Below are 27,832 nucleotides of genomic sequence, written 5' to 3' on the forward strand. Positions count from 1 at the left end.
ATTGCAAGTTTTAGTTGTGAAGGCATTTCTTTTTGCCTTTCTACCTGTTTAAATACCTGCTGTTTGATATAACTACTTCTGTTTCAGAGAAATCAAATGAAATTTCAGTTTATGGTACGCTTGAAGTGACGTTGACATCTTCACAGCCAAGCTTAGAATGTATTCACCCCCTTTCCATGTTGAAAAGTGCCGACGATTCAGAAATGAGTCCTCATATGTTGATCATTCAGAAGGAACCCTCAATAGTGGAAAATCCTGAATCTGATATGACAACAGGGATGTTGGAGGTAATACCACCTGCAGCTTCCAAAAGTTCACTGGATGATTTAAAACATTTAGCCTATGACACTTTGGATGTTGAGAAGTTAGGAACTGTTGACCTAGAGAGGAAACCCTCGGAACTGAGAACAAAGGAAGCATCTTCAACTGTTACAGAAAATGGTAGGTGTATTTTTGAGATACTGAAGTAAGGTTGAAAGATTTAAGTTTTTTCTACATTTTACCCAGAATAATCTCTTGCATGATAGATATGGAGTTTGAATCCACTGACAATTTTAGGCAAAAGCTTGCCAAAATCTTGCATGTCTCAGTATACTGTTGGTATGTGAACCACTTTACTTTTTTTGGCTATTTAGTCTCCTATTAAATAATAACTTTTTTTGTTTCAGAAAACTCAGCTGAAACTTCATTTGATGGTACAACTGAAGCTAAAAGTGGCATCGTTACAATCAAGTTCAGAAAGAACTCAGTCCAATTGCATCTTGGAGGCTGTTGAAGTGGCAGAAATTATTCCTCATGTGGTAATTCATAAGGCACCTTCTGGGGCAGAACTTACTGAAACTGGTAGTTCATGCTCATTAGGTCATGGAAGCCTTTCAGCCACCGATAGTTTAGATGTTCAGAAGTCAGTAAGTGGCACTTCTGTTGTAGCACCACCTGAATCAACAGAGGAAAGAGTTGCTTATATAAGGACACCCAGTCAAGATGAAATCAGTGGTGAAGTTTCAGTAGTTATAGTCAGATCCCAAAGAGTGTCTCCTCGCCATTCAAGTGGAGATATCTCTAAGAGAGCTTCCTCCGAGCAGCTTCAGGTGCCAACCTCTGGCCTGGCATCCACTCCCACAGTGTTAGTAGAAGACACTACTGAACTGCTGATAAGTCATGAAGACGTGTCTTCAGAGAAAAAATCAGACATAGCTCAATGTTCAAGTGACAGTATATTAGAGAGGGAGGAGGCATGCGAGATGGCAACAACCAGAGCATCACCACCACCACCTACACCAAGTGGCCAGCACATCGCTGAGATGGTGAAGTCAGACAAGAGACTCAAATCTCCAGTGTTATCCCTCATTTCATCATGTGCATCTGGTAAGAATTTAACCTGATAATAAATACAGTAATATATACAGTATACTCAAATATTGCAAGTTTTAGCTGTGAAGGCATTTCTTTTTGCCTTTCTGCCTGTTTAAATACCTGCTGTTTGATATAACTACTTCTGTTTCAGAGAAATCAAATAAAATTTCAGTTGATGGTATGCTTGAAGTGACGTTGACATCTTCACAGCCAAGCTTAGAAAGTATTCAACCCCCTTCCATGTTGAAAAGCGCTGACGATTCAGAAATGAGTCCTCATATTTTGATTATTCAGAAGGAACCCTCAATAGTGGAAAATCCTGAATCTGATATGACAACAGGGGTGTTGGTGAAAATACCACCTGCAGCTTCCAAAATTGCACTGGATGATGTAAAACATTTAGCCTATGACACTTTGGATGTTGAGAAGTCAGAAAGTGACACTGCTGTCGTGGCATCACCTGAAAAAGAACAAAGAACTGTTTATATACGGATACCTAGTCAAGATGAAATATGTGCTGAAGTTTCAGTAGTAAGTATCAAATATCCACAATTGTCTCCTCGCCATTCAAGTGGAAATGTCTCTGAGAGAGTTTCCACAGAGCACCTTCAAGTGTCAACCTCTGGCCTGGTGTCAGCTCCCACTGTCCCAACGTCAGCAAAAGACGTTTCAGAGGACACTTTCAAGATGCAAGCAAATGGAATTGGATCTCCCATAACATCATCAACATTCAGTGAAGGATCTTTTCACCTGGATCCATCACAGGGTTTCAGCCCAGTCAGAAGTCCCTCTGCTATCCTTCTAAAAACAAAAGATCATCTGAAAGAAGCTAAAATATCTTGTGAGGAGATGCTGGCACAGGACACAACAAAAATATTGTCTCAAGAAAAGATTCCATCCCCAGGATTATCCCCTATGGTCTCTGAAATTATAGGTGTCTGGTGTGGTAAGTTTTTCTCTTGTCTGTCCAATTGTAATTATCCAGAGTGATATATTATTCAGATGATTTTCTTTGTTTAACTTAATAAGTTAACTTGATGTTATTACATTTTCACTGTCTCTTCCCCAATATAATAGACAATTTATCTGAAGAGCAGCAGGATGAAACGGATGAATCACTGGAAGGCCTGTTCCTTAAGTGGCCTAGAAAAGCATGTGTGTCAGGTAAGCGAAAAGCCTAAATTATGTCTGTAGCACAATGCTTTATTAGAGGGATTCGGGTATTTTATTTAAGAACATGTACAGGGACAGTCTTGCATGGTTGTTCTTTTAGCCTCTATTGCTTTAATAGAGGACACAGATGTGTTCTGTGGGTCTATCCAAGTCAGCGTTATATTTGATTGAATATTTGGCACACAGCAGAGTCATTGGACTTGGAAACTGAGACTGACATAAATGAAGTGGCAATTGTGGAGGAAGTGCATCAGCAGTCTTCCAAAACCGACTTCGCTGAAAATCTAAAAAACACCATACCTGCTGCAACAACAATATCTGCTACAGCCTTGATAGCACCTTCTACTAGAATACCAAGTAAAGACAGTGTAGAGGTGATGCCAACACTATCAAGAGAGAAAATCACATCTTCTAGATTGTCTCCTAAATCATCCTATGTTCTACGTAAGTGAAGTTTAGTGGTAACCTGACTCTCGCCAGATGAATTTCGTTCCGCCTAGCTCCACTCATCCATCTGGGATCGATCCATTGGAGTGGTTCTTCAGAATGCTGGGCCTTATTAAAAAATCCTTGTATAAGATTGGATAAGCCACTTGTCCGTCATCTATTGACGTGCTACTTCAACCACTCACATCGAAGCCAACCCGTGACGCTGAGAACAGTCTCACAGTAGCTTCTACGCTATGTCACATCTATGAAACTCCCGCCCTACGTCCTGATTGGCTCTACCATACAATCTCGTGCTGAAATCACTCTCAATGGAACCGATCCCAGATGGATGTGAGTGGAGCTAGGCGGAGCTAGGTGGAACGAAATTCATCTGGCGAGAGTCAGGTTGTTTTAGAGGAGCCATAGCATCAAATATAACTTGCTGCAAATGGAAATAAAATGAGTAATTGACTAAAGTGGTCCTTAAAGTGTGATTTGAAATTATTTGTTTTTCTTTTCTATAGAGAGGTCGTCTCCTGATGGACATCAAAGCAGATGTCTATCACCACTGTCAAGCAGCGTAAGAGGCCATTCCCCAGAGAGACTGGAATCTCCTCGGTCATCGCCAGTCACAGGTGAGATGTCCAGAACTTACCACCTGTGGCCAACCAATCACTAGAATATATATATATATATATATATATTTATAGATACTCTGTATAATATACATAGAAAGAGAGATACACAGGGAGAGACATATTTGCTGTTCTTTTATATTTGTTTCTATTTTAGAGTTTCTGTCCTCAGTTGAATGGGCAACACAGACTTCCAGATCATCACTCCCTATTATTGATAAAGCCACACAGATGTCTAGAACCTCACTCCTATTAATCAGTCAAGCCTCTCAAACATCAAGAACACTGTTAGCAGGGGCTAAGCAAGAATCAAGACCATCATTTCCATCTGTTGATCAAGAGACTCAGATATCCTGGACATTGCCTCAGGGTATTGATAAGAGAACTCAGATATCAAGAACACCAGTGACATCTTCTGACCAGGGCTCACAAATGTCATCAGTCAATCTGCACAATCAGGGCACACAGATGATTATTCCGCAAGAGGTGTCAGTAACTGAAACGACTGTTGACTCAAGGAAATTGACTTGCCAATCCTCATCAGCTGGTAATTGGGGTATGTGTCTGCCTGATTAGTGTTTTTATATGCTAACTTTATTTCACTTAATGCTTCACTTGACTTCACTTAAATGTTTTATCAGCGATTGCAGGCCCAAAAAAGGCCCAAACTTAATGATCACATTCATCTAATCTTTCCTAACGATCCGCTAGCTGTCCGCCCCATAAGCAGGCCGTCAAAAAACGCGTCTCTGTAGGCAGCCTAGGCTCTCAGATCTGCACACAAAAACAAATGCTATCAACAAGTGTTGGCAACTACTCAAAGGTTAAATAAAGTGTTTCAACCAATAACCGAAAAAATGCACGTTCAGGAGAAATTCAATTGCACAAGAGGGAGGGAGAGGGGGTAGCTAGCTAGCTCTCTGTTTTGTTTGAACATCAACAGAAGTGACGTTAACCCGCCATCGCTGATACAACCTTTAACCTGACTTAAATTTTGGTAAAATATTAACATTTGTTACTATTTAAACCATTTTGTACTGCTGCATACCTGCTCGAGTATGAGATAGTGTGTTTAACAACATGTAAATATAAATATATCAAAATATGAATACAATGAACCAGCCGTGTGATGGCATACACCTGTGATAACGGTAAATTCTTCTTCTGGTTGTTAGATGATGGAAAGCAGTCTGCACATGATATCAGTCCTGGAGGTTTTAAGGAGGCTGAAGAAACGCAGAAGGATAAGATATGGACTCTCTACCACTTAGGACAAAAGAACGATGAAGGGTTGTTGTCCACACAAGTACTGTCTGAACCTCCATTTAATGGAGAGGCCTACATCCGAAACTTTGGGACAGGGGCTGTCCTTCTCTCAGAGCGGCGTAGAGAGAGACTGAAACCACTTTCAGCCCCTATTAGGGGGAGGCTAGTTTCAGCCAGTGCTTTTAAGCCTGGGCAGAGGCCATCCTCCCTCGGACCTAGTGAAGTGGTCATCCGGCCCCCTCATCCACCAAGCAGGTCCTCCTCAACTCTGCCTGACTATGTGTTGGTGGTGGACACTGAGACTGTTAATCTGGACAATTTCTTTAATGCACCAGGAACAAACCAAGTCCAAACAAATCCCTTGGCTTGGATGTCCAGTCAATTTTGATAAACAGATGCCCTTGTTTTCCATCCCTCTCTATTTCAAGAGAAAATGTATTATAACTTTACTGGTGACCAAGTTCAGCTTGGTATTGATAGTGGTACATTTTCTTGAGGCTTTGAAATAAAGACCAATGAACTAGTTTCAATATTATGCTCATTGAAAGTTTGACTGTCAAAGATTTTCTGCTCACTTGTAATAGTAACAGTACAATACCATATACTAAACCATATATTACATATATATATATATATATATATATATACATATATAACTATCATTTATCATAGCAGTAAAAGAGCTTGTATAGATTTCCTGTATGGGATTCATGAGAGAGTCCTGAAATTGTTAAATGATTTATTTAGTGACTTGTATATGAAGACAGTCCATATTCACAAACTTGCCAAACAAATACATAGATAAGACCTCACACATCTAAGACATCTCCCAAATATATCTATACATAAAGTAAACATATTCATGGGTCATCAGTAACATTATTTATATCAGCAGATCATTGGTGTTTTGTACTTTTTATGGTTAAAAAGCAAGACATTATCCAAACAAGAGTTATTGATATCTAACACTTTTTCTTACATTCGTTCAGAAGGTCACTTGGTTATAGCAATTTCCACTCATACTCTCTTCATTACAAACATACACTCATGTCATGTCCAGGCTGCACAACACACAGCACACAGATGCACTTAATGTACAGAAATGACAAAAAAAAAGTACTGACTACCTCCCGAGGTTAGTAATAACAGACTCACATTTTCACACTTTTTACAAAGTAAAGTAACATGACTTATTTCACTTAGCAACAGCTTTAGCAAAAATGTGACCTCTAGTTTGAAATACTGGGCCCTTTATTGTAATTTGCGTAATCGGTAATTTAAGGGCCAAGGTAAGGCAAATCTACAGATCCGCAGTGCAAGTAATTGAGATGACCATATCTAAGGGTAATCACCACCTTGATGCAACTGACATTCATAGAAGAATGGTGGTGTCCAGCGTCCACAAATATGGCTGGTGAAATTACAGAAATACATGAACACAGCAGTAGAAAAGCAGACCAAGGAACACCAAAACAAAGAAAAGTCTGACATATCTAAACATTTGTGAAACCATGTATGAAGAGTTCAATATGCCCGCACATATCCAACAGCACACGTCTGGCCACATGGTGGTGTCAGACTCATAAAATGAAAAGCAGCTTCAACAACAGACACTGACACCATCCCACAACCTAGCCAGGATCAGCTCAGCACATTAGATCATAGACCTACAGGTCAGGTTGTATATACTGTTTGCTTTTCACAAGTAAAAAAGGAGCATAGAGCTGTAGCACTGAGAAAGAATCACAGCTCAAGATCAACTCTCTGGTTGTTGACTGAAGTCCCAAATAAAACCAATACTCTGACGATGACATTAAATCTGCTCACTTGCCACAAGCTGGAAGAGCACTGCTGAATATAATACTCATTTGCTGTAATAATTTTGCTCGAATTCAAGTACAGTACATTTAAATATGATCTTGTAACAACAGGGCCCTTGGATACATTTTTTTTCACAATCCTCATCATTGTCATATCCCTTAAAAAAAAAAACAAGGCTAAAGGAAAACAAAACAGTTTAAACATAGGGGGAAGAAAACACCTACAGCTACATTATAGCCGGATAAAAAGTTAAATCTAGAAGTATTGCTTTCACAATGCTGCGGTCATCTCCATTCACAGCAGTGCAACACTGATGGACAGCAGCATTAACAGTTTTGGAATGTTATTAGGCATGTAAAAATAGCTGTGTCTAGCATGCATAGATAACCACCTACAAAAAAAGACAGAAAATTTGTGTTTGTCGAGTTTGTTAGTAAATATCAGGCAGCTGGCTGTAGTTCCTGTCCCAGTAGCCACTGGAGAAGATCCAGTCCTGAGCTCCGTTATGGGGGTTCGGACCCTGGTGAAACCATCTGTTCACAGAATGGGGCAAACATCAGAATTCAGCCTATCATATACAGACCTATTAGAACTGACATGGAATGCTACTTTTGCAGTATGGCATCATAGCTTTTTGAGGGCACTTTAGTGTATATGTTGACCATTAGATGGTGCTATCCTTTCAGCTATACAGGAATACATTGGAGTTGAGCCTTTGGCTAGCCGACAGGAGCAATCTCCTGCGCTTGTTTCTGTAAAATGTTAAATTATTTAAATTTAACATTTGCTGATGTGACCATAAAACAAATGTTTTAACTTGTTTAATGTCAGAAACTGTAGTAACATCAAAGCGTTGTATTTTTTTTAAGCCAGAGGAAATGGTGCGGAACTTGCAAAAAAGAGCTGTCACTCAATTTGCAAGACTACGGACATAGGCTTACTGGAAGTATGCCAAGACTCAGAAGCAGAGAGGGAGAAAAAGTGAGAGAGAGAGAGAGTCAGAGAGAAAAAAAGAGGGAGAGAGAGAGTCAGAGAAAAAGTGGGAGAGAGAGAGAGAGTCAGAGAGAGAAAAAGAGGGAGAGAGAGAGTCAGAGAGAGAAAGTCAAACCTGGGGCCGAGGGCAGGGCTTCTGTGCACCACGGCGATTGGGGTGCATGACAAGCAGTGAGATGGCAAGAGAGAAAACCAGAGATGAACTTTCAGGTAAATGCAATGCAGGTTCCACATACCAACATCACAACATTAGCAAGCATGAAATGACTTCCGTCTGCCTCGCTACCACAGCTGTAGGCTGGTAATAGCATAGCAACGGCCTCTTAACTTTGCCACCCGAGAGTGCCCACGACTCTCATGAGAACTAATGCGGCAATGAAGTCAACGTCTGAACATGTGTTGCCGTCTCGTATTCAGACTTGCGTCATCCAGGTTTTGTCTTTTTTCATCACCTCAGCAGCAGGTTCACTTTCCAAGCAAATGATAATGCATGATTTTTTCACCAGTTGGTTTTGGTGGGTTTTCTACTAGTTCCTAGAAATCAACCTGCAGTTACTGCACTGATGAATAATTGACTTATGCATAATACTTATTTCAAGTAGAAATAAGGTGTCCAAAACAAACAGTGACGTTTCTGAATAGAAGAGACAGACACTTGTTGAGGTTCACTTTGTTTTTGCCACTTGAGAGAATGCCAGTTCTCTTATCCAGGATCAGAGATATCTTGGCAGCTGTCGGGAACAGGGACAGGGCACTCACTTAGTCTTCCATTCCTCGTTTGTCTGGGAGCGTTTCTTACGTGCTGCTCTCTGCTTCTCCTCCAACCGCTTCTTCTCCTCACTTGCCAAGTCTGTCATGGGGAAATGGACGATTTAGCATTAACTCGCAAAATGTATAAAAATACACTTTGAGCTCTTTAGAGAAAAGCAGCGTGATTAGAAACAGCATAGCCGACAGCAAGGATAATATTTCACAATTTGAACACGGTAGGTTCTCAGCCAACACCACTTGTAATATAACCTTGTATTAATTCTTAAGAATAAGTAGAAGTAGAAAAGCCAAAACAAATCAAATACGAATATCAAGTTAAGTGCAGAATAAACCAGCAAAAGCCAACCGATGTCTCCATTTTCCATGGCCCGAATGTCTGGTCTCAGTCTGCAGTCGGTCTTGGGGATTACTTCCTCAATCTCCTTATCCAACTCGTTCAGCTGCATGGCAAACATGGTAAAGCTGTACATCTGTAGGGCAGGCAGAAAGGACAGAACGAGTCAGAAAAGGAAAACGACAGATACATTATGTGTACCTGAATGTAACATGCACCACATAACCAGGCAAAACCCATGGCATTCATAGCCTTGAATCAAATCAATTTCCGCTCTGTGCAGAGATACCTCTATGTTTATTTAGTCAACATCATGATGGATTAGATAGCCAGCAGGTTATCATTTCCATTTGTCACTTAAATACTATATATTAGGGGAAGAAAAAGTAGACAGCGCAGGTTACTTTTAATCAGTGGAACTGGATGGATTGGATAAGCTGTGTAATTCAATGGTCCTCCAGGCACTAAAGAATTTAACCAAACAAGCTTACTTCACTTCCTCAGTATTTTTACAAGTGTGTGTGCACACAGTGATAGGAGCCCAATTAATCCACCAGCTGAGGACATTTCAAATGCTTTATATTTTATATTTTTACCAATGCGTCTACCCTCTGTGACGGGAGCAGAACATATATTCTATGCCCCAAGTCCCAAATACTCCCCCTTCCTTCTCACGTGAGCCTGCCTTATGGACACGGCTTATACGAGACTGCTGTGGGTGGTCTGAGTGGAGAGTAACCTCTGGCTGACCTGTGCTGAGTTCGGTGGCCGGGGCGCTATCCTCCACAGTAGCTGGCTGCCAGGGATCGCCGCCACGGTGTCGCTCTCAGGTAACGGACTGGCATCCGACTCACCGCCCGCACCCTGGGACCGAGAGGAAAATGTCGGAAAGAGAAGATAAAGGTCACTCTGATGCAAACTGTGCAACTTCAGTCGCCTCTCCTTGCTTTATTCACCAACTTCCACCACGGTTAACCAATGCAGGATGATATCATTTCATGTCACTGAGCACAATACAGTAAATCAATCAACTCAAATGACTAATGAAGGATGACTGGTTCTTAGGCAGTTTCATCATTGGGTAATGATAGCCAGATGTATTTTTTAATTCATCCATCACCATCACAATACAAACATGGATGCAAGAACGCACATGTAGGTTAAAACCACCATACATATCAAATATCAAAGAAACACAAAGTCACGTAAATCCAGGAAAGAGTGCTTGTGCTAAGAGTGCTAAGAGTGCTTGTGCTAAGAGTGCTTGTGCTAAGAGTGCTAAGAGTGCTTGTGCTAAGAGTGCTAAGAGTGCTTGTGCTAAGAGTGCTTGTGCTAAGAGTGCTTGTGCTAAGAGTGCTAAGAGTGCTTGTGCTAAGAGTGCTTGTGCTAAGAGTGCTAAGAGTGCTAAGAGTGCTTGTGCTAAGAGTGCTTGTGCTAAGAGTGCTAAGAGTGCTTGTGCTAAGAGTGCTTGTGCTAAGAGTGCTAAGAGTGCTTGTGGTTTCAGTGCAACAAACCGATTTATTGCTCTTTTCCTCTGCCGCCTTCTTGTCATTGGTCTTTTGGGCCTCAAATGTTGCGGGGTCCACTGTGTACAAACACTCTGTCCACTTGCCATACAGCATGCACAGCTTCTTTTTACTGAATTAAAAAATAATGACATAGATGTGAAAAACAGGTGGCAATTATGAACCAAAAACTTGATAAAATCATTTATGGGTCTAACTAAAACCAGTTGAGATGGTGGGTGATATAAGGGAAGTTGTGGGAGGTCATGTGCTACACCACACAGTTGCTACACACATTTCCAAACTCAGTCAGGCTGTCATGAGGTACCTTTTGTCAAGGATGTAGCCTTCAACTTTGTGCAACTCTTTGCCAAAGAGCCCACAAGGTTTGAAATTTAGATGGCATCTTTCCCCAGTTCTGTGAAAACATTGCAAACCTTCAACTGATATATTTAGCAAGTATCTAATTTTTAGGGTGTACAAAGTAGCTTGGAGAAATAAACAAGTCAAATTAAAGGGACACCAGGCAACGTTTTCGTGTTAATTAATCATCTTCGTAAGTCGGTATATGGTTAAATGACTCATTACGGGGCGAATGAAGGCTCTCTCTACTGCCTGTAGGAAGAATATCCCACTTGCAAGTTCGGTGTATCCTACCCCTCGACCGAAGCAGGATCAGTTTACAGCACAGAGGCAGGCTAATGAAACGCTAGAGATTGTTGCAAACATGTGTATAATGGCAGTGCCGGCGAAGAAGCAACGAAAACCCTTGATGGAAGACGCAAAGAAAAGGAAAAGAGCTTCAGACCGAGCGAGGGGGAGTTTCGTAGAGAAAAAGCATCAGGCTTGCCTGGTGTCCCTTTAAGCAAAATCAGACTGAGCATCTCTATTAAATATTTTATTCTACTTTCTATTTTATGTATTAAATAATTTATGTTGCAGACCACCATTTGGCATAAAATATCTTCAAGGCCCCCAGCCCCCAGACGCAAAAATCAAACAGCATAATCCATAAAAACTGTTGAATGACGTCAAAAAAAAAAAAAACACAAAATGAAGATGTTGGCAAGTGTTGCACTCACTGATGGTTTATTATCTCCATATTACCATACTGCTCGATCCACAGTTGACCAACAATGATGTTGTGTACACAACACGTAGGATTAGTCCAGGTGTAAGCTTCATTATGTCTGGGAGGAAGCACAGGGTTGTCTATTAGTTTACAGACTCAAGTTACTTTTCACAACAACTTACTTACAACATAAAAAGGCAACTGGTCAAAGTGTTTTGAACGACAAATATTTTATAACGAATAGCGAGAGAGATGAGTTTTGCCGGAGCAACACGGATGTTTAAATTCAGATGTTTATTTTAGTGTGCCAACATAAGGGACTAACGTTTCAACATTCTGCCACGTCTTCTTCAGAGTCTAGTGGACTCCTCTCTCGCTACAATTAGTCCTCTCTCGTTGACGCACTAGATAGTTATTTACAGAAGCGACGAGGAACAACAGTTTTTCTATGTATTTTAAAACTGTATTTGTGCTTTTACCCTTCACCTTTACTGTTTCTGTTTTGCAATTTATATTTATGAGTTCCATTCCTTTTCCACTTTACTTCTTTCCCTGTCTATCCTTGCGTTAATCATTATCAGCGAGCGATATAAAAGAATATGTATAGGATTCTTACTTAGGAAGCTCTAGGGTGATGGCGCCTTTGGGCTCAGCCTCCACACTCTTTCCCCAGAACTTGAGCTTGGGGTAGATGGAGCCGTGGAACACAAAGTCTTTCTGGAGCCCCTCAGCATGGAAGGCACTCACTGGAGGGTGGTGGCTCACTTGCTCCGACATCAATCTGAAGCCCAGGTCCTCTCTGGGAGGAGGGGGAGAGAGGCACACAGTTACAAAGAGTTTGTTGTGTGTGTGTGTGTGTGTGTGTGTGTGTGTGTGTGTGTGAGAGAGAGAGAGAGAGAAAGAAAGAGTAAGAGAGAAAGAATGGGAGAAGAAAAACATGCAGGAGGGAGAGACATACAATAGGGCAAGGTTAAGAGCCAGGAGAAGGAGGAACAAAGAGGTGAACTGGGGGGAAAGGAAAAGCCAATATCCAATGAAATGAATGGAAGTCTGGTCATTACACATCAGCGGCTCTTACCTGACAAGCTCGTAGGTCTCCCCCAGCAAGGGGTTGAATGGCTTCCCCGTCCTCTCCCACTGAGAAGCGACCGCAGACACAGCGAACGCTGCCACACACTGCGAAACACCAGGGGTCAGAGCAGGACATCAAAACACACTCCGCAGACGGCTCTTCAAAAGCCGCTTTCACACAAAGCGGGGCAATTCCGACTAAGCAGAGAATAAGATTTGAAAATGGAGGCAAAAGAGATGCACCACTGACTCTGTGAGGAATGCTTTCAGAAAGGCAGTGAGAGCCGTCTAGACAGAGACTCATTCAACACCAAGTTACTTTCTTCTTATCTTTTCTTTTTATTTTTTTTCATGAGTCGATTCGAGAGCAATAACCAAGTCTTTCACTTGGGCCTGCCTTTGAATAATGGAGCCGAAAGAAAGAATGGAAAATCAATGTGCAGATTAAGGCGAAGGAGCCTTGTGTCCTCTCCTCACCCTCATCCTCTCGATGGAGTCCGTGGAGGTGTTGGCCTGGTGGATGAGGTACGTATGCTCCATGTACTCAGATAGCCTCTGAAGGAAGCTGAGGGGTTCATTAAAGATGACAGGCATGGTGATCTTAGACAGCTCCTGAAGGTGGCAGAGAGGGAGAGATAGACAGTTGACGGTTAGAGAGGGAGAGAGAGAAGTGACAGAAAGGGAGAATGGAGGGAAGAGAGAAACTTCCAAAATCATTTCCACAAACATCTTGACTGTAACAACCATTACTACATGCAATGCTACTGATATGGGTAGACTGATTGAACCATTCAATCACATCTGCTACCCTCATTTAGATGTGAAATATGTCATCTCAAAGGAATCTCACCATTCCAATGCATTTTCGAAGAATACTCCAGATGCTGAAGTCATTTCTGGAGAACATGGGTGCTGGCAAAGTCGACCTGGAGAAAAACACACACAAACACAAAATAAAATAATAAAATGAATGACATTTTCAAACACAAATACAGGGGGCTGAATGACAAAATGACTACACTGCAGCTTCCCAAAGGGGATTTAGAAATTATATAAAAGGCCCATAACATTTTTGCTACATACAGTACTCCCATTTAACAGAATGTGAGTAGTTACTGGGGTTCACCGTAACGCTCTCTTAAGTGTCCCCAGCTGTCTAGACTAGATTTGCCATCAGACAGGTAAATGGATGCTTTATCTCTTATTCAGATGAACCACGCCTCTAGTCAGATCACGTTCAGGGAAGTGGCCCATAGGATCCTGCTCTTTCAGCCAAGGGCAATCTGCTGTGCGCACTTGCAGCGGTGTCAGTGAAGGGGGAAAGGTCACCAGCTGGACGGTCAGTTAGGATGGACTGAAGTTCATTTTCAACGGCGCAAAAATTGCTCCAACTTACACCATGCTGAGTTGTAGAAAAACTACCACCTGAAGATCCTTAAGCATAAGCCACATTCTAAGGGATGGGGCTATTAGATAAAGACAGAAACTCAAAGAGACCTAAAGAGAATTAAAGCTCAAATCAAAGAGCTGCTAAGAATTCTTGGCACCTACTACCAGGAACATTTACCGGTACATTTCAGAATGTACAGGTAACTGTAGCTGGGTGCACTGCACATCCAACTCGATAACATATTTTAAGTGATTCATTAAAATTCACTAAAAGAAAATGGGAGTGAGTATAACATTTGTTTTGAACCGCGCGGCTTAGCCCTGCACACGCCCAGACCCGAACCCGCAAACAACAGCACCTCGGATCGGAAGTCGAGCGTGCCAGCAATTAGACTAAAAGTCCAGGCTGCTAGCTCTCTTGCCAGCACTAACTCTTAAGGCGCCGGGAGGGAGGTTTACCAACATACATACTGCACAGCTACGGACCAGCTGGCTACCATTACATGAGCTTGTTTCCATCTATATGGAAAAATTAAAATGTGCACTCCTAATCTTTAACCTAACTTTAACACCTAGCAAAATTGCAACAACATTTTTTTATGCAAACAGTCCCCCCCCCCCACCCCCCATCAACCATTGCCATATTAAACCCTATACACATCTGAAGTTAATGTGAATTCAAAGCATGTACACACAGGATTTCCTATTCGGAGGGTCAAATTCCCCTTGGGGAGTTGGCTGGAAACTCAGCTATTGATTTGCAAGTGCCTTGATCTGCTAGTCAAGCGACGTAAGCAACAGCACAGAAGTGGAGGATTGTCAGCTACTTATTGGGCTCCATGCAATAACCAGAGGTTTCATCCACTCTGTTTATGTTGAAACTTATTTTAGAGAAAATACTTGTTGTATAGTATTTCTTTATGAAATGCATTTAAATATAAATCATGGATTAAGCCTCGTCCTAGGCTAAAACCTTTTTTTTCAATGGAAAGAAAGAACTAGGCTTAATCCAAGCACCGCAAACCGGCCCCTTGTATGTGTGAAGCCTTTGATTCCAAGCCCCCTCACCCCCCTCATATTTCACAGTTTAGGTTGAGCTCTGTTTACACAGTAATACCATTCATAGTTTACACATGGGAAAAAATGCAGGCAAAAGTTCAGTAACATTCAATTACATCTACCAGTAAGAGAAATGGCCATTGGGCCGGACAAATAGTTTTCATGAAACTGCTCCAGCCATCAATCACTCAGCAACGAACACTAAGCACATCAGTCAGCACAGGGTGCTTTCACAGTTCAAATTACGGCGTTACATGGCCAGCTCATCAATCTTTAAGCGCGCCATTTCATTGTGAGACCCTCCATTGCCTGATCCAACCTAAATTATTCACTCGCACGATTTGACGAGCAACAACAATGCTGCCAGCGGTGCAGACGCCGTTTTGCAGCAGGGTCAGACTAAAACTGTGGGGGAAAAAAATCTATTAAACTTGTGAATAATGCACTGCATGTTTAACCTGGGCAAGACAGATAATATAAATATAAAGATAAAGGAGGCCTAGTGTCAACTCAAAAACTGTGGCTGGTGATTAAACAGGCTACTAAAGTTGGATTACCAATGGACACCACATTCAACTGATAGCAAAAGCATGGTTTTATATGTACAGTATAGTGACTGTCTATGACTAAGTCAGTGAATGTGTGTGTGTTGCATGCATGACTGTGACACACTTTACCTATGCCTCCTCACGCCATTGGGCCTTGCCTCCTCGTCCTCCTCATCGCCGCGGCGATCCTCCTGCGACATCCTGGTGACCGGGCGGCTGCGTGTGCTGCGGAAGAGCTCTGAGCTTTCGTCCTCTTCCTCGCTGTTGATCTCGTCCTCGTCGACAGAGTGGCTGGCCAGCGTCTCGAAGCCGCTCAGCGAGCACTCGGACTCGGAGTCTGGTGGAGGAGAGAGGCGAAGGGCACGTGTTTAGAGGGATGGGGTGTTGCTGACTGCATCCAACACCTTTGGAAACCTGAGTGGGGTATCGCGTGGCATTTAAAGGGCGCTCACACCAATGCACTCTTCAAGTTTACAAAGTCGCAAGTGAAAACTCCTATTTAATGCTATTAGGTAATACCAAGCTATAGCACACATCTGTATTATCAGGCTGATCAATGGGTACTGCATGAAGATATAAGCTTCACCATCTGACAAAGGAAACAGCCTTGTCAATACCTGACATTACTATTGATACTGACCAAATAGTGGACAATAATGGAAAAATATCCACAAAAGTATACTCAACTCATCTCCTCCAATAAAGGACACATAGCAATATATTTATTCACTACACAATTGTTACTAATTAATTAATGGCAGGTGCATTTGCTAATATGATTCTCAGTATAAGTTTCGCCATCTCATTTTCTCTGATGATGTAAATATGATCTCTGTGCACTTAGAGTACTCTTCCTAATCACCATAGTAACTGCAATGACCCTCCTTCACATCATCGCCACCCCCCCCACCCCTTCCGCGTTCCTCTCACCAGAGAGGGCATCGTAGAACTCGTCTTCACTGAGGGCGCCGCGCTGTGACGAGCCCTTGACCACGGACTGTTCCAGCTCATGGTGCTCGGTGGCCAGAGTCTGCAGAGCCTCCGATAGGATCTTGTTCTTCTCCACTTCCTGTTCCAGCCTCTGGCTCCGCGCCTAGCACACACACACACACACACACACACACACACACACACACAAGTGACACAACTACAAAATGACATGTGTATAGAAATGCAAACGGTAAACAAATAGCATTTATGGAACTGAAAAGAAATAAAAATCCAAAGGAAAGGTTTTAAAATGCAATTAAGACCGAGTAGAAGGCAAAAAGCAAATGGTTTAACAATTACTCAAAAACAATGAGAATCAAACAGGTAGTAGTTAAAATAATCATCTAAACAAGCATTAATTGCCATTCTGGAGCATAGTATTAAAATCTGTAATGGATGGCTTTTGAGAGACATACTAAAAGGGGCATAACATTGATTAAATCTACCTGTAAAAAATCATGCTAAATTTCTGTTAGCAAATAAGTGCTTGTTATACACTAACACATGAAAGCAGAATCTACAGTACACGCAGGCACGCACACACACACACACACACACACACACACACACACACACACACACACACACACACACACACACACACACACACAAACACACACAGACTGAGGAAAGTCTTAAAGCCAGTGCATCAGGTGTCCACCAAGTCAGACAATACCCCCGGCGATTGGACAAGATCATGTAACAGCATTGAATGGGAACTTAACCATATACACAAACCCACCAAACCATCAGCCTCTCCTATGTCAAAAAGCCACAACTACATGACCCAGCACTTCCTCACTAATCATCACTCACCCCCTGTCTAGGTTGACTGTCTATGTGGGTTGTATCTGACTGTAGATAACGTTCAGTTCAGGATCATTGGTTAGGTTTATACAACTGAAGAAACATCCATAAATGTTGTTTATCAGCTGATAAATAAAAGTGTCACATTTTATTTTTTTGTAAGCTGAATTAGCCATACACAAATCCTTCCAACCAAAAAAGTGTTTCCTCACACAGACAGATGAGATATCACATACCCCTTCCTGTTTGGAGAACAGATTGACACACTGACGCAGAGAGGAACACGTGTCGTTGGAAAGCTCGCACATGTCCCGCACTTTCTGCACCATGCCAACAGGAAGCCCTGGAGAAAACACAAACACCCCGCCAGGCGAGAGTTCGACTTTTTAATTTCCTGAAGATGTCACCAGAGCATCACACCAATGACATCCGGCTGGTTATTATTAAAAGATAAACCATCACTTAGTACAATATTGTTGATGCTTTGCTTCAATTGTGCCGTAGGGCAGAGTGAATAGGGTTCATTATGGGGCTTGTTTGGGCACTCATGCATTCATGAACCAGAAAGAAAGATAATTTCACTGATTACAGTGCATGAAAATGCACTGTACTGTTCTTCCTAGGCTTCTTCTTATTCTTCCTTCTAACGCATTTAATGCAGCTTCAACCGTCTAACGTAGAAACTTCATTCAAATTATGTTACGTAGGTCTTACTTAGGACATGGGTGCTATGTATTTTTCAACTTTGTAATTTTTATACTTTTTAAACTATTAATTAAAAACTAATAAAAATTTCCCCATTGACTTAACATTGCCCTTTATGACATCACAGCAATTAGAATCTTCTGCCAGGTGGCCTGGATCAACTGCCAGTCTCAGGCTTTAAGCATACAAACAGGCTCTATTAAGACTACACATCCTGTTCAACTGCTTCCTCTCCCAAAAAATCAACTATGACTCCTACCCACTGTAGCTAGTTAGCATGGTTAGCATGTTAGCATTGCTAACATTGTTAGCAAAACTGCTAAAAATGATTAGCTAAGTTAGCTAAGTAACATGGTTAGCATTGTTAGCATGCAAGTTAGCATAGTTAGCATAACTGCTAAAAATGATTAGCTACGTTAGCTAAGTAACATGGTTAGCAAAGTTAGCATGTTAGTTAGCATAACTGCTAAAAATGATTAGCTATGTTAGCTAAGTAACATGGTTAGCATAGTTAGCATGCATGTTAGTTAGCATAGTTAGCATAACTGCTAAAAATGAATAGCTAAGTTAGCTAAGCCACATGGTTAACATAGTTAGCATGCTAGTTAGCATAACTACTAAAAATGATTAGCTAGGTTAGCTAAGTCACATGGTTAGCATAGTTAGCATGTTAACATTGTTCTGCTAGTTAGCATAGTAACTTGGTTAACATTATTATCTTTGTTAACATAGTTAGCATAACTGCTAGCAAACATTAGAGCCATTCCAACTGTTATCGTCAACTATCTACCTAAATAATTTAACCATTTAAACTATCCACCTATTTAACTGTTCAGTCATTCCAACTATATTAAACCTCATCTACCTAGCAACCAATATAGTTTGTTTTTACTATGTATGATTATATTTTTGCATTTTCATGCACTGTATTTCCTTCAGGAAATGCTTTTCTAGTTGAACTTACTGTTTCTGTTTTTTTTATTTCATTTATTTTTTATTATTATTTATTTATATACACACAATGCAAATCTGTGCCACGGAATAATTTTTAGCTATTCACTTTAAATAATTATTTTTGTCCATTACCAGCTTTATGTTTCATTTCTATGGGGATTGTTCAACCAAATATCTAAATTCTGCAATTATCTAGCAATCCTGATGCTCACAGTAAGTGGTGGTGTGTCAGTGCAGTAGAAAATGAGTTATCTAATGAAAAGTAAGTGTAAGTCCAGAGAATAAAAGAGCACCTCCACCTCTGTGGAATTGTGCTTAATAATCAGTGGCACTGCTGTCAGGGTTGCTCAAGGCATGGGGAGCACCAGCTACTGGGGTGGAAACTACAATCACTTTATCACCTGGCGGAGAAAATCCTGAAAACCTTTTCATGTTACCATTACAGCGTCAGCCCTTTAAATCTTTTCAGTTGTGTTTTTTTTAACTAACACAATGTTTCTCAGACAGAAAATCAGACTGACAGTAACCTGAAGCTGCCATTTCAGATATTCTATAGTAATTTACTTTATTCCACATGGGTTTTGTGCATGGCTAATGTTGTGCATATATATGGATAAGCAGGGGAAAGCAGTAAAATCAAACTGTCTGAACTCAGTTAGGGTGAGGGGCCAAAACATCCCCTTCCCCCTCAAGACATGACTATGCAATTTAAAGCTTGGCCTTTGTACAAGTTTAATTCACACTTCTGGTAAACTAATTGAATGAATCTAATTATTTGTATCTTTGCAAATCTCTTTGACTGCTGCCGTATTGCCAATGACAGATTTCAAATGAAACTGCCTCCTCCTTTTTGTAATTACTAATTACTAAAACTCATGTCCATCTGCTCATTGATTTGAAGAGGGTAACCAGACTGTAATCCCAGCAAAAGCTAAACATTTACAAAAACCCACATTGTAAAATTTATGTGATGGCATCAGGCAGTACTTTACGTGACCGTGCATATTTCACATAATGACACAATCACACTATAATAGCTTCCAAACATTCATGATTAAAACATTCAGGGCAAATGAATGAAGACAGCATAAATACCGCCTTTTTCTGCCTGCAGAAAGTGCACACTGTGCCTTGTCATATTACCTGAAATTGCTTTAGCTTTCACATCAGGTAAACAGCACTCATCACTGCCTGTCACCATCCTCTAATATAAATTTTTGGTGCCCACAACTGAACAGTCTAAACAGTCTAAAACAGTCTGACAACTTTAATCAAAAGTTTACGATAATGAAATAATACAACATTTGATAATAAGATGTCAAGATAAACAGTCCGATGACAACTTTAAATGGTTCAGAGAAAACATGGTTTTCTACTGATGCATATTTTAGATTCAGAATCTAATCAACTGCTCCTCCCAAACTTTTCCCTCGACCTTCCCATAAATGCATATGCATAAGTAAGAAAGGCGCATCTTGCCCGACAGCTCTCCTGTTTCAAACATCCAGGGTATGTGCATGTCACACAAAAAGGGGGGGATAGTGGTTCAGTCTTAGGCTTTTGCTAAACAGAAACATGGTTTTCAGCCAGTCTTACTTTCAGCCAGTCCGTTGTCTTTCACCATAGAGAGGAAGGATAATACTTCTGTCTCCAGCCTCTTATGGTATGTCTCAGCTCTCTGTGAAGGGGGAGAAACAGAGGAAAGAGAGCGATTGAGTGAGTGAGTGTGTGTGTGTGTGTGTGTGTGTGTGTGTGTGTGTGTGTGTGTGTGTGAAAGAGAGAAAGAGAAAGAGAGAGTGGTCACAGGTTCTATCTTTGTTTTATTTATGGGAATGTGTTACAAAGCTGACACACACACACACACATCCACTCACTCACTTTAATTTCACTATTTTCAGTAACCTCAGTCAGTCATCTGCTGAGCATGCCTCACAGCAACAAACACAGCAGATCACCAACACACTGCTAAGCTGATAAAGGCAAGCTGGGCCTGGACAAAAATCTTTGAATCGGTGGAGGCTGACTAATTCCCTGGGCAGACTTGGCTCTGTAATCCCAAAATCAAAGGCCAGCATGGTAAAATGAGCAATCAGACCACCTTTTCAGGGATGATTGGGACTACACAGCTGTCTTTCCCCTAGGCTGCAACACGGCTAAAAGACAAGCACTCCTCAAATCCTCAGACCACCGCCAGAAATGTATCAGATCGAGCCATGCACTGTTACGCCGCCATTTATAATCAGAGAGAGAGAGAGAGAAAGAGAGAGAGAGAGATAGAGAGAAAGAGAGAGAGAGAGAGCGAGAGAAAGAGAGAGAGAAAGAGGGAGAGAGAGGGGGAGAAAACCCCAACAATGACCATCTTAAAAGGAAATCGACACCACGATGCAACTTAGAAATCTCAATATTCCATTCTTTCTTTCTTTCTTTCTTTTGTCTCTTTCGCCAGTCAGAGGGAGGGGGGTCTGACATTTAGCAGCTCTCCCTAGACTGGCCGAGATGACTGACAAAGACGTAGGAGAGTGATAAACAGAGAGGGAAAGGAGCTGAAAAGAGTGGAAGTCTGACCGTTCACCTGCAACGAGTCGGTGAGTTCGCTCAGGGACATGACCTCGGCCTCTTCCTCCTCCTCACTGGCCTGCTCCTGGGTGTGGTAGTGTGTGCTGAAGGCCGAATGCTCCTCCAAGGCGTCCAGCCATCGCTGAGGAACACACACACACACGCGCAATCAGCAGCTAATATCCTCCATACGGTGGAGTGTGAAGTTCCAGGGGGGAGATGTTTGCTTTGTTCATTGAGACGGTCAGCGTGGGACAACTTCATAAGTCTGTGCGCCAGTATGAGTAGCCGCCTGGTCCTAGACGGCTCTTCAGATGCATGAAGAGTGTGTAGACAGACATGTGCAAGCACACACACACACACACACACACACACACACACACACACACACACACACACACACACACACACACACACACACAGTCTGCCCACGGTCATTCCACTCATTACATCTGATGGACATGATGAGACCCATGTGAGTGTCCTTTCTGTCCTTTCAGCAGTGCTGATCACATTTCCTCAATCACATCATGGTCAGCAGCCACTACTCCAGCAGTGTGCATATTTGTGTGGGTGTGTGTGAGTGTGTGTGTGTGTGTATTTATGAGCATGTATGGAGGGCAGCTGTCTGTCTTGTCAATCAAATCAACACCATTTTAAAGGGAGGAGATTCAACACAAACAGCTATAAAATTCCTATAAACATTTAAAGTCACAAGCAGCCAAGCTATCTTGACATTTACAGTGATTTCTCAACTACTATGTGCTAAAACGCAACTCTAAAATGTGCATGTACCATGACATGTGAAGGTAACAGCAATAAGTATTAAACACTTGCTCACTTTTCTGGTTGCTTCTGGGTCGTGCTTTGGCAGCACTTTGAAATGATGGAGACTGTCATCGAAACACTTCACCGTAAAATGACAGTTATCCTTGGCTTTGATCTATAGGAGAAGAACATATTATAGATACATTGGAAAATAATCACTGCAAAGAAAGAAATCAACAAATAAACACATTTCATTTTTTCAAATGTAGTACAATATTTTACAGATTTCCAAAAATGTACCATCCCATGCTAAAGATGACTTTAAAGGAGAATTCCGGTGTGATATTGACCTAAAGTGTGTTGAAACATGATACCGAGTGTGAACGTATGTCTTATAGCCCATCTCGGCTTGTCCCCTGCACTCCAAAATCTGGCGCTAGTTAGCCGATGCTACCAACAGCTTTTTCAATGGTGGTGCTTCGGCATCGGGCTAGCCATGCAAATAAATCACTGTTTTACACCATTTACGAGGCTCAATGTATCTCCACACTTCATTGGTAGACTTCCGAGGGCCCTGACATTTAAAACGAGACATTGAGAACTTTGAAAAAGCACTGGTAGTTTACTTACAAGACAATTTATGCAGACAGTATCTTCACGAAGTTTAGCGTTTGCAGCCATCTTGAATTTAGTCACGATAAGTCGAGCGACGAGTAAGAATGAACAGGTATGATAAGGGATCAGATTCCAAAAATAATTCAGTGGAAATGCATGGATTCCAGTTGCTGCTACTGGAAGAAACTGGAATCCATGCATTTCCACTGAATTATTTTTGGAATCTGATTTTGGAGTGCAGGGGACAAGCCGAGATGGGCTATGAGACATACGTTCACACTCGGTATCATGTTTCAACACACTTTAGGTCAATATCACACCGGAATTCTCCTTTAACTGATATGAGCTGATGATTTTGCACATTTATGGTCAATCTGTTACAAATGAGTTAATCCCATTTCAATATTAGGACACCTTCTTCAGCACCTATTAACCACCCTACTGTCCGGAAACAATTCTCAACACCTTTTATATCCTCTGACTAGTTTTCTAAAATGTATTGAGTAAAGCAATGTACTAACCAAAATATCCTACTACAGTTGTTGTTCATCACTTCAACAGCATGCTATTTGGAATTAAATTGTCGAATTAATGCAAAAACAAAACGAAAACCAACAACAAAATTACATAAACCTACCATGCAATTGGCTTGTGTTAAGGGCTTGCAGCCTTGCCTATTGCTTGAGGTTGTTGCATCTGACCTTGACAGAGGTAAAACTTTGAGTCAATCTCTCAAACTAATACACTGTACATAGGGATAAACATATAACACACATATTAGACAAGCATAAAATAAATCATATTTATTAAATCTTATTGAGGATGAATCTAGAATCAGTATTTGTCCAATAAAAAACATGATGTGGTAGGATATACCAACAGATCATGGGCAGGGCAGGTGAGGTGAAAGAAACATGCATATTTGCATATTAAATGTTAATACACATTGTACACATTAGGCCACTGAACATATGAAACGAATGTAGACAAAGCTTATTATTAATTGTGTTTAATTGTGTTAAAGTAAACAAAAGCTGAAGCATTGAAACAGAATTGAAAATGGTTTCCAGTTCACAGAACAAAACAAAAATACAATACATACTGTTTGGGGTACCATGACAACACTCCATCCTGAAGAACGACCCAATAGGCACGCCACCCAAAGAAACGGGAGCTCTGCACAAACCAGTAAACCAAACCAGTGCACAAACCAGTAAACCAAACCAGTGGTTTGGTCATTACATTAAAAGGTTTCAAACAAGAGTGTTGCTTTTAATTATTATTAATTCAATTTAAATTGAGTATTGCATACAAATCTGAGAGAAATGTATATGGAAGGAGAGCTGTTTAACACTACAAAAAGAAATCTGTGAAAAATGCACTAAATAAAAAAACTTCTGGAGCAAAATCCTTGAGCTCTCTTTCAGATGTAGTCACAATTTGTTTTTCAAATATATTGCAATATGTGCCAAAAGTAAACCAGGCAGTAGGTAAGACTCTTACCTTTAAAAGAGGCCCTTCAAACATTTGAACATGTCGGGTCATGCTCTGACAGATGAGAGGAGCAAAGAGGGTTAATTAATATTTTGCCATTTCACAATGGTACTGTTGATGAAACATTGATTGAAATATTATCTGCAAAATGAACACCTAGTCTTCTACATGATACAAACAAACATGAACCTCGCTATGATGGAACCGATCTCATTGTCATTTTAGCCGAAGTATGACAGAGAAGAGGCAACGTAATTGCATCCGGATTTTTCAATACAGCACAGAAATACTGACTTTTTTCATGGTGCCCTCCAAGACCTGTCTCATCTCTTGATCACTGACAAGGTCAAACACGGTTTGATCTGTCAGAAACAAAGAAACAACAACATGAATTCAGAAATAAACTGCCTGCACTGGAATATACTACACTTTTTTAAAATTTTATTATGCACTGAAATCTGAAATTTGTGGATGAAGTTGGACCATTGGATGCTTCATTTACTTCCTCTTTCCAAGGGGCGTAACCAGCATTGAAATTAATCTTAAATCAGTATATTACACTCTTACTGAATCTTTTCAGAACTACAATAAACACATCTTGCTTGTAAACTAAGGTGCAGTTGTTTACTCATTTCCAAAGAAAATACTCTGTGTGATTTGATACTGACACCATCAGCACATTCATTAGTTGTGTTCATAGATAGATAGATAGATAGATAGATAGATAGATAGATAGATAGATAGATAGATAGATATACTTTAATTATCCCACAGGGAAATTCAGTTGTTTCAGCAGCCTTAAGAACATACAGCAAGCACACACACACGCACACATAGTCCACATACATTACATTATAACAAGAAATTACTTTCACCCACAAGACATAGCATATGGTAGCTGTCAAGGTACCATACACATCCAAGTACCAAAGTGTAACTGCCTAATAAGACATAAATCAAGACAATTGCCTCCATATTAGATATAAAAGATTAAAAGATGTTGTCTCTCTCTACTCAAAGGAGAGTTGTTGTAAAGTGCTATTGCTGTGGGTAAGAAGGTTTTCTTATATCTGTCCTTACTGCAACTGAGTTGGTGAAACACTTTGTAGTTTTGCCAGTGTACTGTGTAGGGGATGTGATGCATTGTCCATGATGTGTAACAATTTCTGCAACATCCTCCTTTCCACCACCAACTCTAGAGGCTCTAGAGAAGTCCCCAGCACAGAGCCTGCTTTCCTAATCGGCTTGTTCAGTCTGTTAGAGTCACTGGCCCTGAAACCGCTACCCCAGCAGATGACAGCAAAGAAAATTGCACTTGCTACCACAGACTGATAAAACATTTGTAATATCTTAGTGCAAACATTAAAAGACTTAAGCTTCCTCAAGAAATAGAGCCTGCTTTGACCCTTCTTGTAGACAGCCTCAGTGTTATGCTTCCAGTCCAGTTTATTGTCTATGTGAACCCCCAGATATTTACAGTTCTCCACCACCTCCACCTCTTCCCCCCGGACAGTGAGGGTGTTTGGTTTAGTCCTGTTCCTGCTAAAGTCCACCACCATCTCTTTGGTCTTGGCCACATTCAAGAGCAGGTGGTTGCTACCACACCACTCCACAAAGCGATCCACCGTCTGCCAGTACTTTGTTTCTAACCCCCTTAACACACCCCACCAATGCAGAGTCATCTGAGAACTTCTGCAGATAGCAAGACCCAAAGTTGTATTGGAAGTCAGAGGTGTAGTAGAGTGTGAAAAGGAAAGGGGATAACACAGTCCCCTGAGGTGCTCCTGTACTACTGACCACCCGCTCAGACACACAGCCCCCCAGCCGAACAAACTGTGGCCTATCTGAGAGGTAGTTCAACAGCACTCCTAACCATGCTTCCCTGTCTGTCATCGTATAAAGCCCGTCCCATGCCAGATAAGCGGTTGTGATTGGTTCCTGGGCTTTCTGTGATTTTTGAAATCACTGTGAATGGAAGAATTGCCAGATGGATCTGAAGAGCTCAAATGCACCTGCAGATTCGTATGGGTTCACTGAGATGAAGTAGCTACCACATCTACATTGACAAAACATGCTATAGTAATGATAATTATTCTCAACCATAATGGGTGTCGTTCCTACTGTCACACCAGGAAAAGCTGGTTTTCCGTACATGGATTATAAATTGTCCTAGGCTAAAAGTTGTAGTAGATCCCAACTGAATGCTCTTTGTCTGTTCAGGATTAGGCTTAATCTATGAGCAGTAAACCAGCCCATAATATTCTACCCTGTCTAGTAAAAACTGACATACCTACATTTATGAACTTGCTGCCACAATGCAGAAATAATTTACACTTTAATGTACTACACTACTATCATGTGTCCAAGGTATCAAACTATGCCCTCCAGTGAATTGTACAAATCTAGATTTTAGCACTAACAAATAACAATAAATTAATGTACATTTCAGATTCGACCCTGATACACAGGGTCACACACACTTTTTTTTTTACCATTTTTGTTCTTGATGTTGGGGTTGGCTCCACTCTGCAAGAGTCTCAGGGCACACTGCTTTTGCCCTCGGTAAGCCGCACAGTGCAGAGGCGTGTTCCCAAGCAAGTCTGTGCAATTAATGTCAGGTGGCTTCTTCCTATTCAACTGAAACGAGAGAGACTTTGGCTTTATAGCATGCCGTAGTAAAGAAATGCCAGAGGACAAAGGCTGCTCACATGGGGGTTTTGGTCTGACAGTACATTCAAGAAGAGTGGGATGTGTGATGACATGTGAAAAACATGCCTCTCATAGCAGACATCATTCATAGGTATACTGACATTTTCATGGCCTCAGGAGAGACTGAAACGACTAGTCTGAAGTACCTACTCTAAGAGAGGAGCTGCTCTTATACACCCTTTCCAGTCAGGAGGGTGTGACAGCAAGGGGTTAACCCACACATTACTGTAGCCTTAACCTAGAGTGAATGCTCTGCAGCAAGACTGTTGCCATGGTGAGAGATTTAAGAGCAGTGCATAGTATGGGATATATAAACAAAGAACTAATGTCACGTTTCAGAAAGGGAGAATACAGTGTGTTCAGTCCACCAATGAGATTAGCTTGGAGGTAAACATCCACACTGTATGCACATTCACATGTTGCTAAATGCTACATGTGCCTTAAAGGCTGTTATAAGGAACCCCACTAAGTGGTTATACCACCACATGATATAAAAAAACCCTAATCTGTGTGATCATTCATGGTATTTTCAACAGTGTAGTTTTTTTCCCTAAAACTCTATATTGGTTATGTCAGCCTGATAGGAAATGAGTAAAAAATAAATAAAAAATTGTGAATACTACTTCATGAGGGAGTGTCTGCAGGACAAAAGAGAAAGGGAAAGAGAGCAGGGAGTATGATACTGTAGAAGTAGGTCGTACACAATATGTGACCTCACCAGTTGGGTTAGCTTAGACACAGTCCCTTCTCTCGCTGACTCCAAGAGCTGCTCTTCCAGTTTTCTCTCCTCTGTCCTCTCAGCAGCTGTCATG

General features: G+C 41.2%; 2 protein-coding genes across 5 annotated transcripts in view; one reads left to right on the forward strand and one right to left on the reverse strand.

Annotated features, from left to right (window-relative positions):
• Positions 1–713: 713 nt before the first annotated feature.
• Positions 714–5,383, forward strand: LOC125301292. Of its 2 annotated transcripts, none has more exons than XM_048253751.1 (7): positions 714–1,368; positions 1,508–2,302; positions 2,434–2,520; positions 2,716–2,973; positions 3,483–3,593; positions 3,751–4,149; positions 4,769–5,383. In XM_048253751.1, the coding sequence occupies exons 1-7, from the start codon at positions 1,245–1,247 to the stop codon at positions 5,245–5,247; spliced, it is 2,253 nt and encodes a 750-aa protein (XP_048109708.1). In that variant the 5' UTR covers positions 714–1,244; the 3' UTR covers positions 5,248–5,383. The 2 variants fall into 2 exon arrangements, with proteins under 2 accessions (XP_048109708.1, XP_048109709.1); XM_048253752.1 differs by having other exon boundaries at positions 2,719–2,973.
• Positions 5,384–5,584: 201 nt separating this feature from the next.
• Positions 5,585–27,832, reverse strand: part of osbpl1a (oxysterol binding protein-like 1A) — a 31,452-nt gene continuing 9,204 nt past the window's right edge. For 2 of the 3 annotated variants that reach the window (XM_048252394.1, XM_048252392.1), the window contains exons 6-29: positions 27,739–27,824; positions 26,804–26,948; positions 24,606–24,673; positions 24,321–24,365; positions 23,920–23,993; positions 23,455–23,518; positions 22,276–22,377; positions 21,451–21,576; positions 20,475–20,556; positions 17,456–17,562; positions 16,353–16,515; positions 15,552–15,759; positions 13,277–13,352; positions 12,904–13,038; positions 12,434–12,531; positions 11,972–12,154; positions 11,366–11,473; positions 10,612–10,701; positions 10,293–10,416; positions 9,529–9,642; positions 8,791–8,914; positions 8,433–8,523; positions 7,789–7,809; positions 5,585–7,213 (exon numbers count right to left, since the gene is read on the reverse strand). In XM_048252394.1, coding sequence (XP_048108351.1) covers positions 7,111–7,213; positions 7,789–7,809; positions 8,433–8,523; positions 8,791–8,914; positions 9,529–9,642; positions 10,293–10,416; positions 10,612–10,701; positions 11,366–11,473; positions 11,972–12,154; positions 12,434–12,531; positions 12,904–13,038; positions 13,277–13,352; positions 15,552–15,759; positions 16,353–16,515; positions 17,456–17,562; positions 20,475–20,556; positions 21,451–21,576; positions 22,276–22,377; positions 23,455–23,518; positions 23,920–23,993; positions 24,321–24,365; positions 24,606–24,673; positions 26,804–26,948; positions 27,739–27,824 — 2,537 coding nt within the window. In that variant the 3' untranslated portion in view covers positions 5,585–7,110. The remainder of the gene's footprint in view (positions 7,214–7,788; positions 7,810–8,432; positions 8,524–8,790; positions 8,915–9,528; positions 9,643–10,292; positions 10,417–10,611; positions 10,702–11,365; positions 11,474–11,971; positions 12,155–12,433; positions 12,532–12,903; positions 13,039–13,276; positions 13,353–15,551; positions 15,760–16,352; positions 16,516–17,455; positions 17,563–20,474; positions 20,557–21,450; positions 21,577–22,275; positions 22,378–23,454; positions 23,519–23,919; positions 23,994–24,320; positions 24,366–24,605; positions 24,674–26,803; positions 26,949–27,738; positions 27,825–27,832) is intronic. The other variant, XM_048252393.1, reaches the window with a different exon arrangement.

Source organism: Alosa alosa, chromosome 9 (genome assembly GCF_017589495.1).
Source record: "Alosa alosa isolate M-15738 ecotype Scorff River chromosome 9, AALO_Geno_1.1, whole genome shotgun sequence".
Lineage (NCBI taxonomy): Eukaryota > Metazoa > Chordata > Actinopteri > Clupeiformes > Clupeidae > Alosa > Alosa alosa.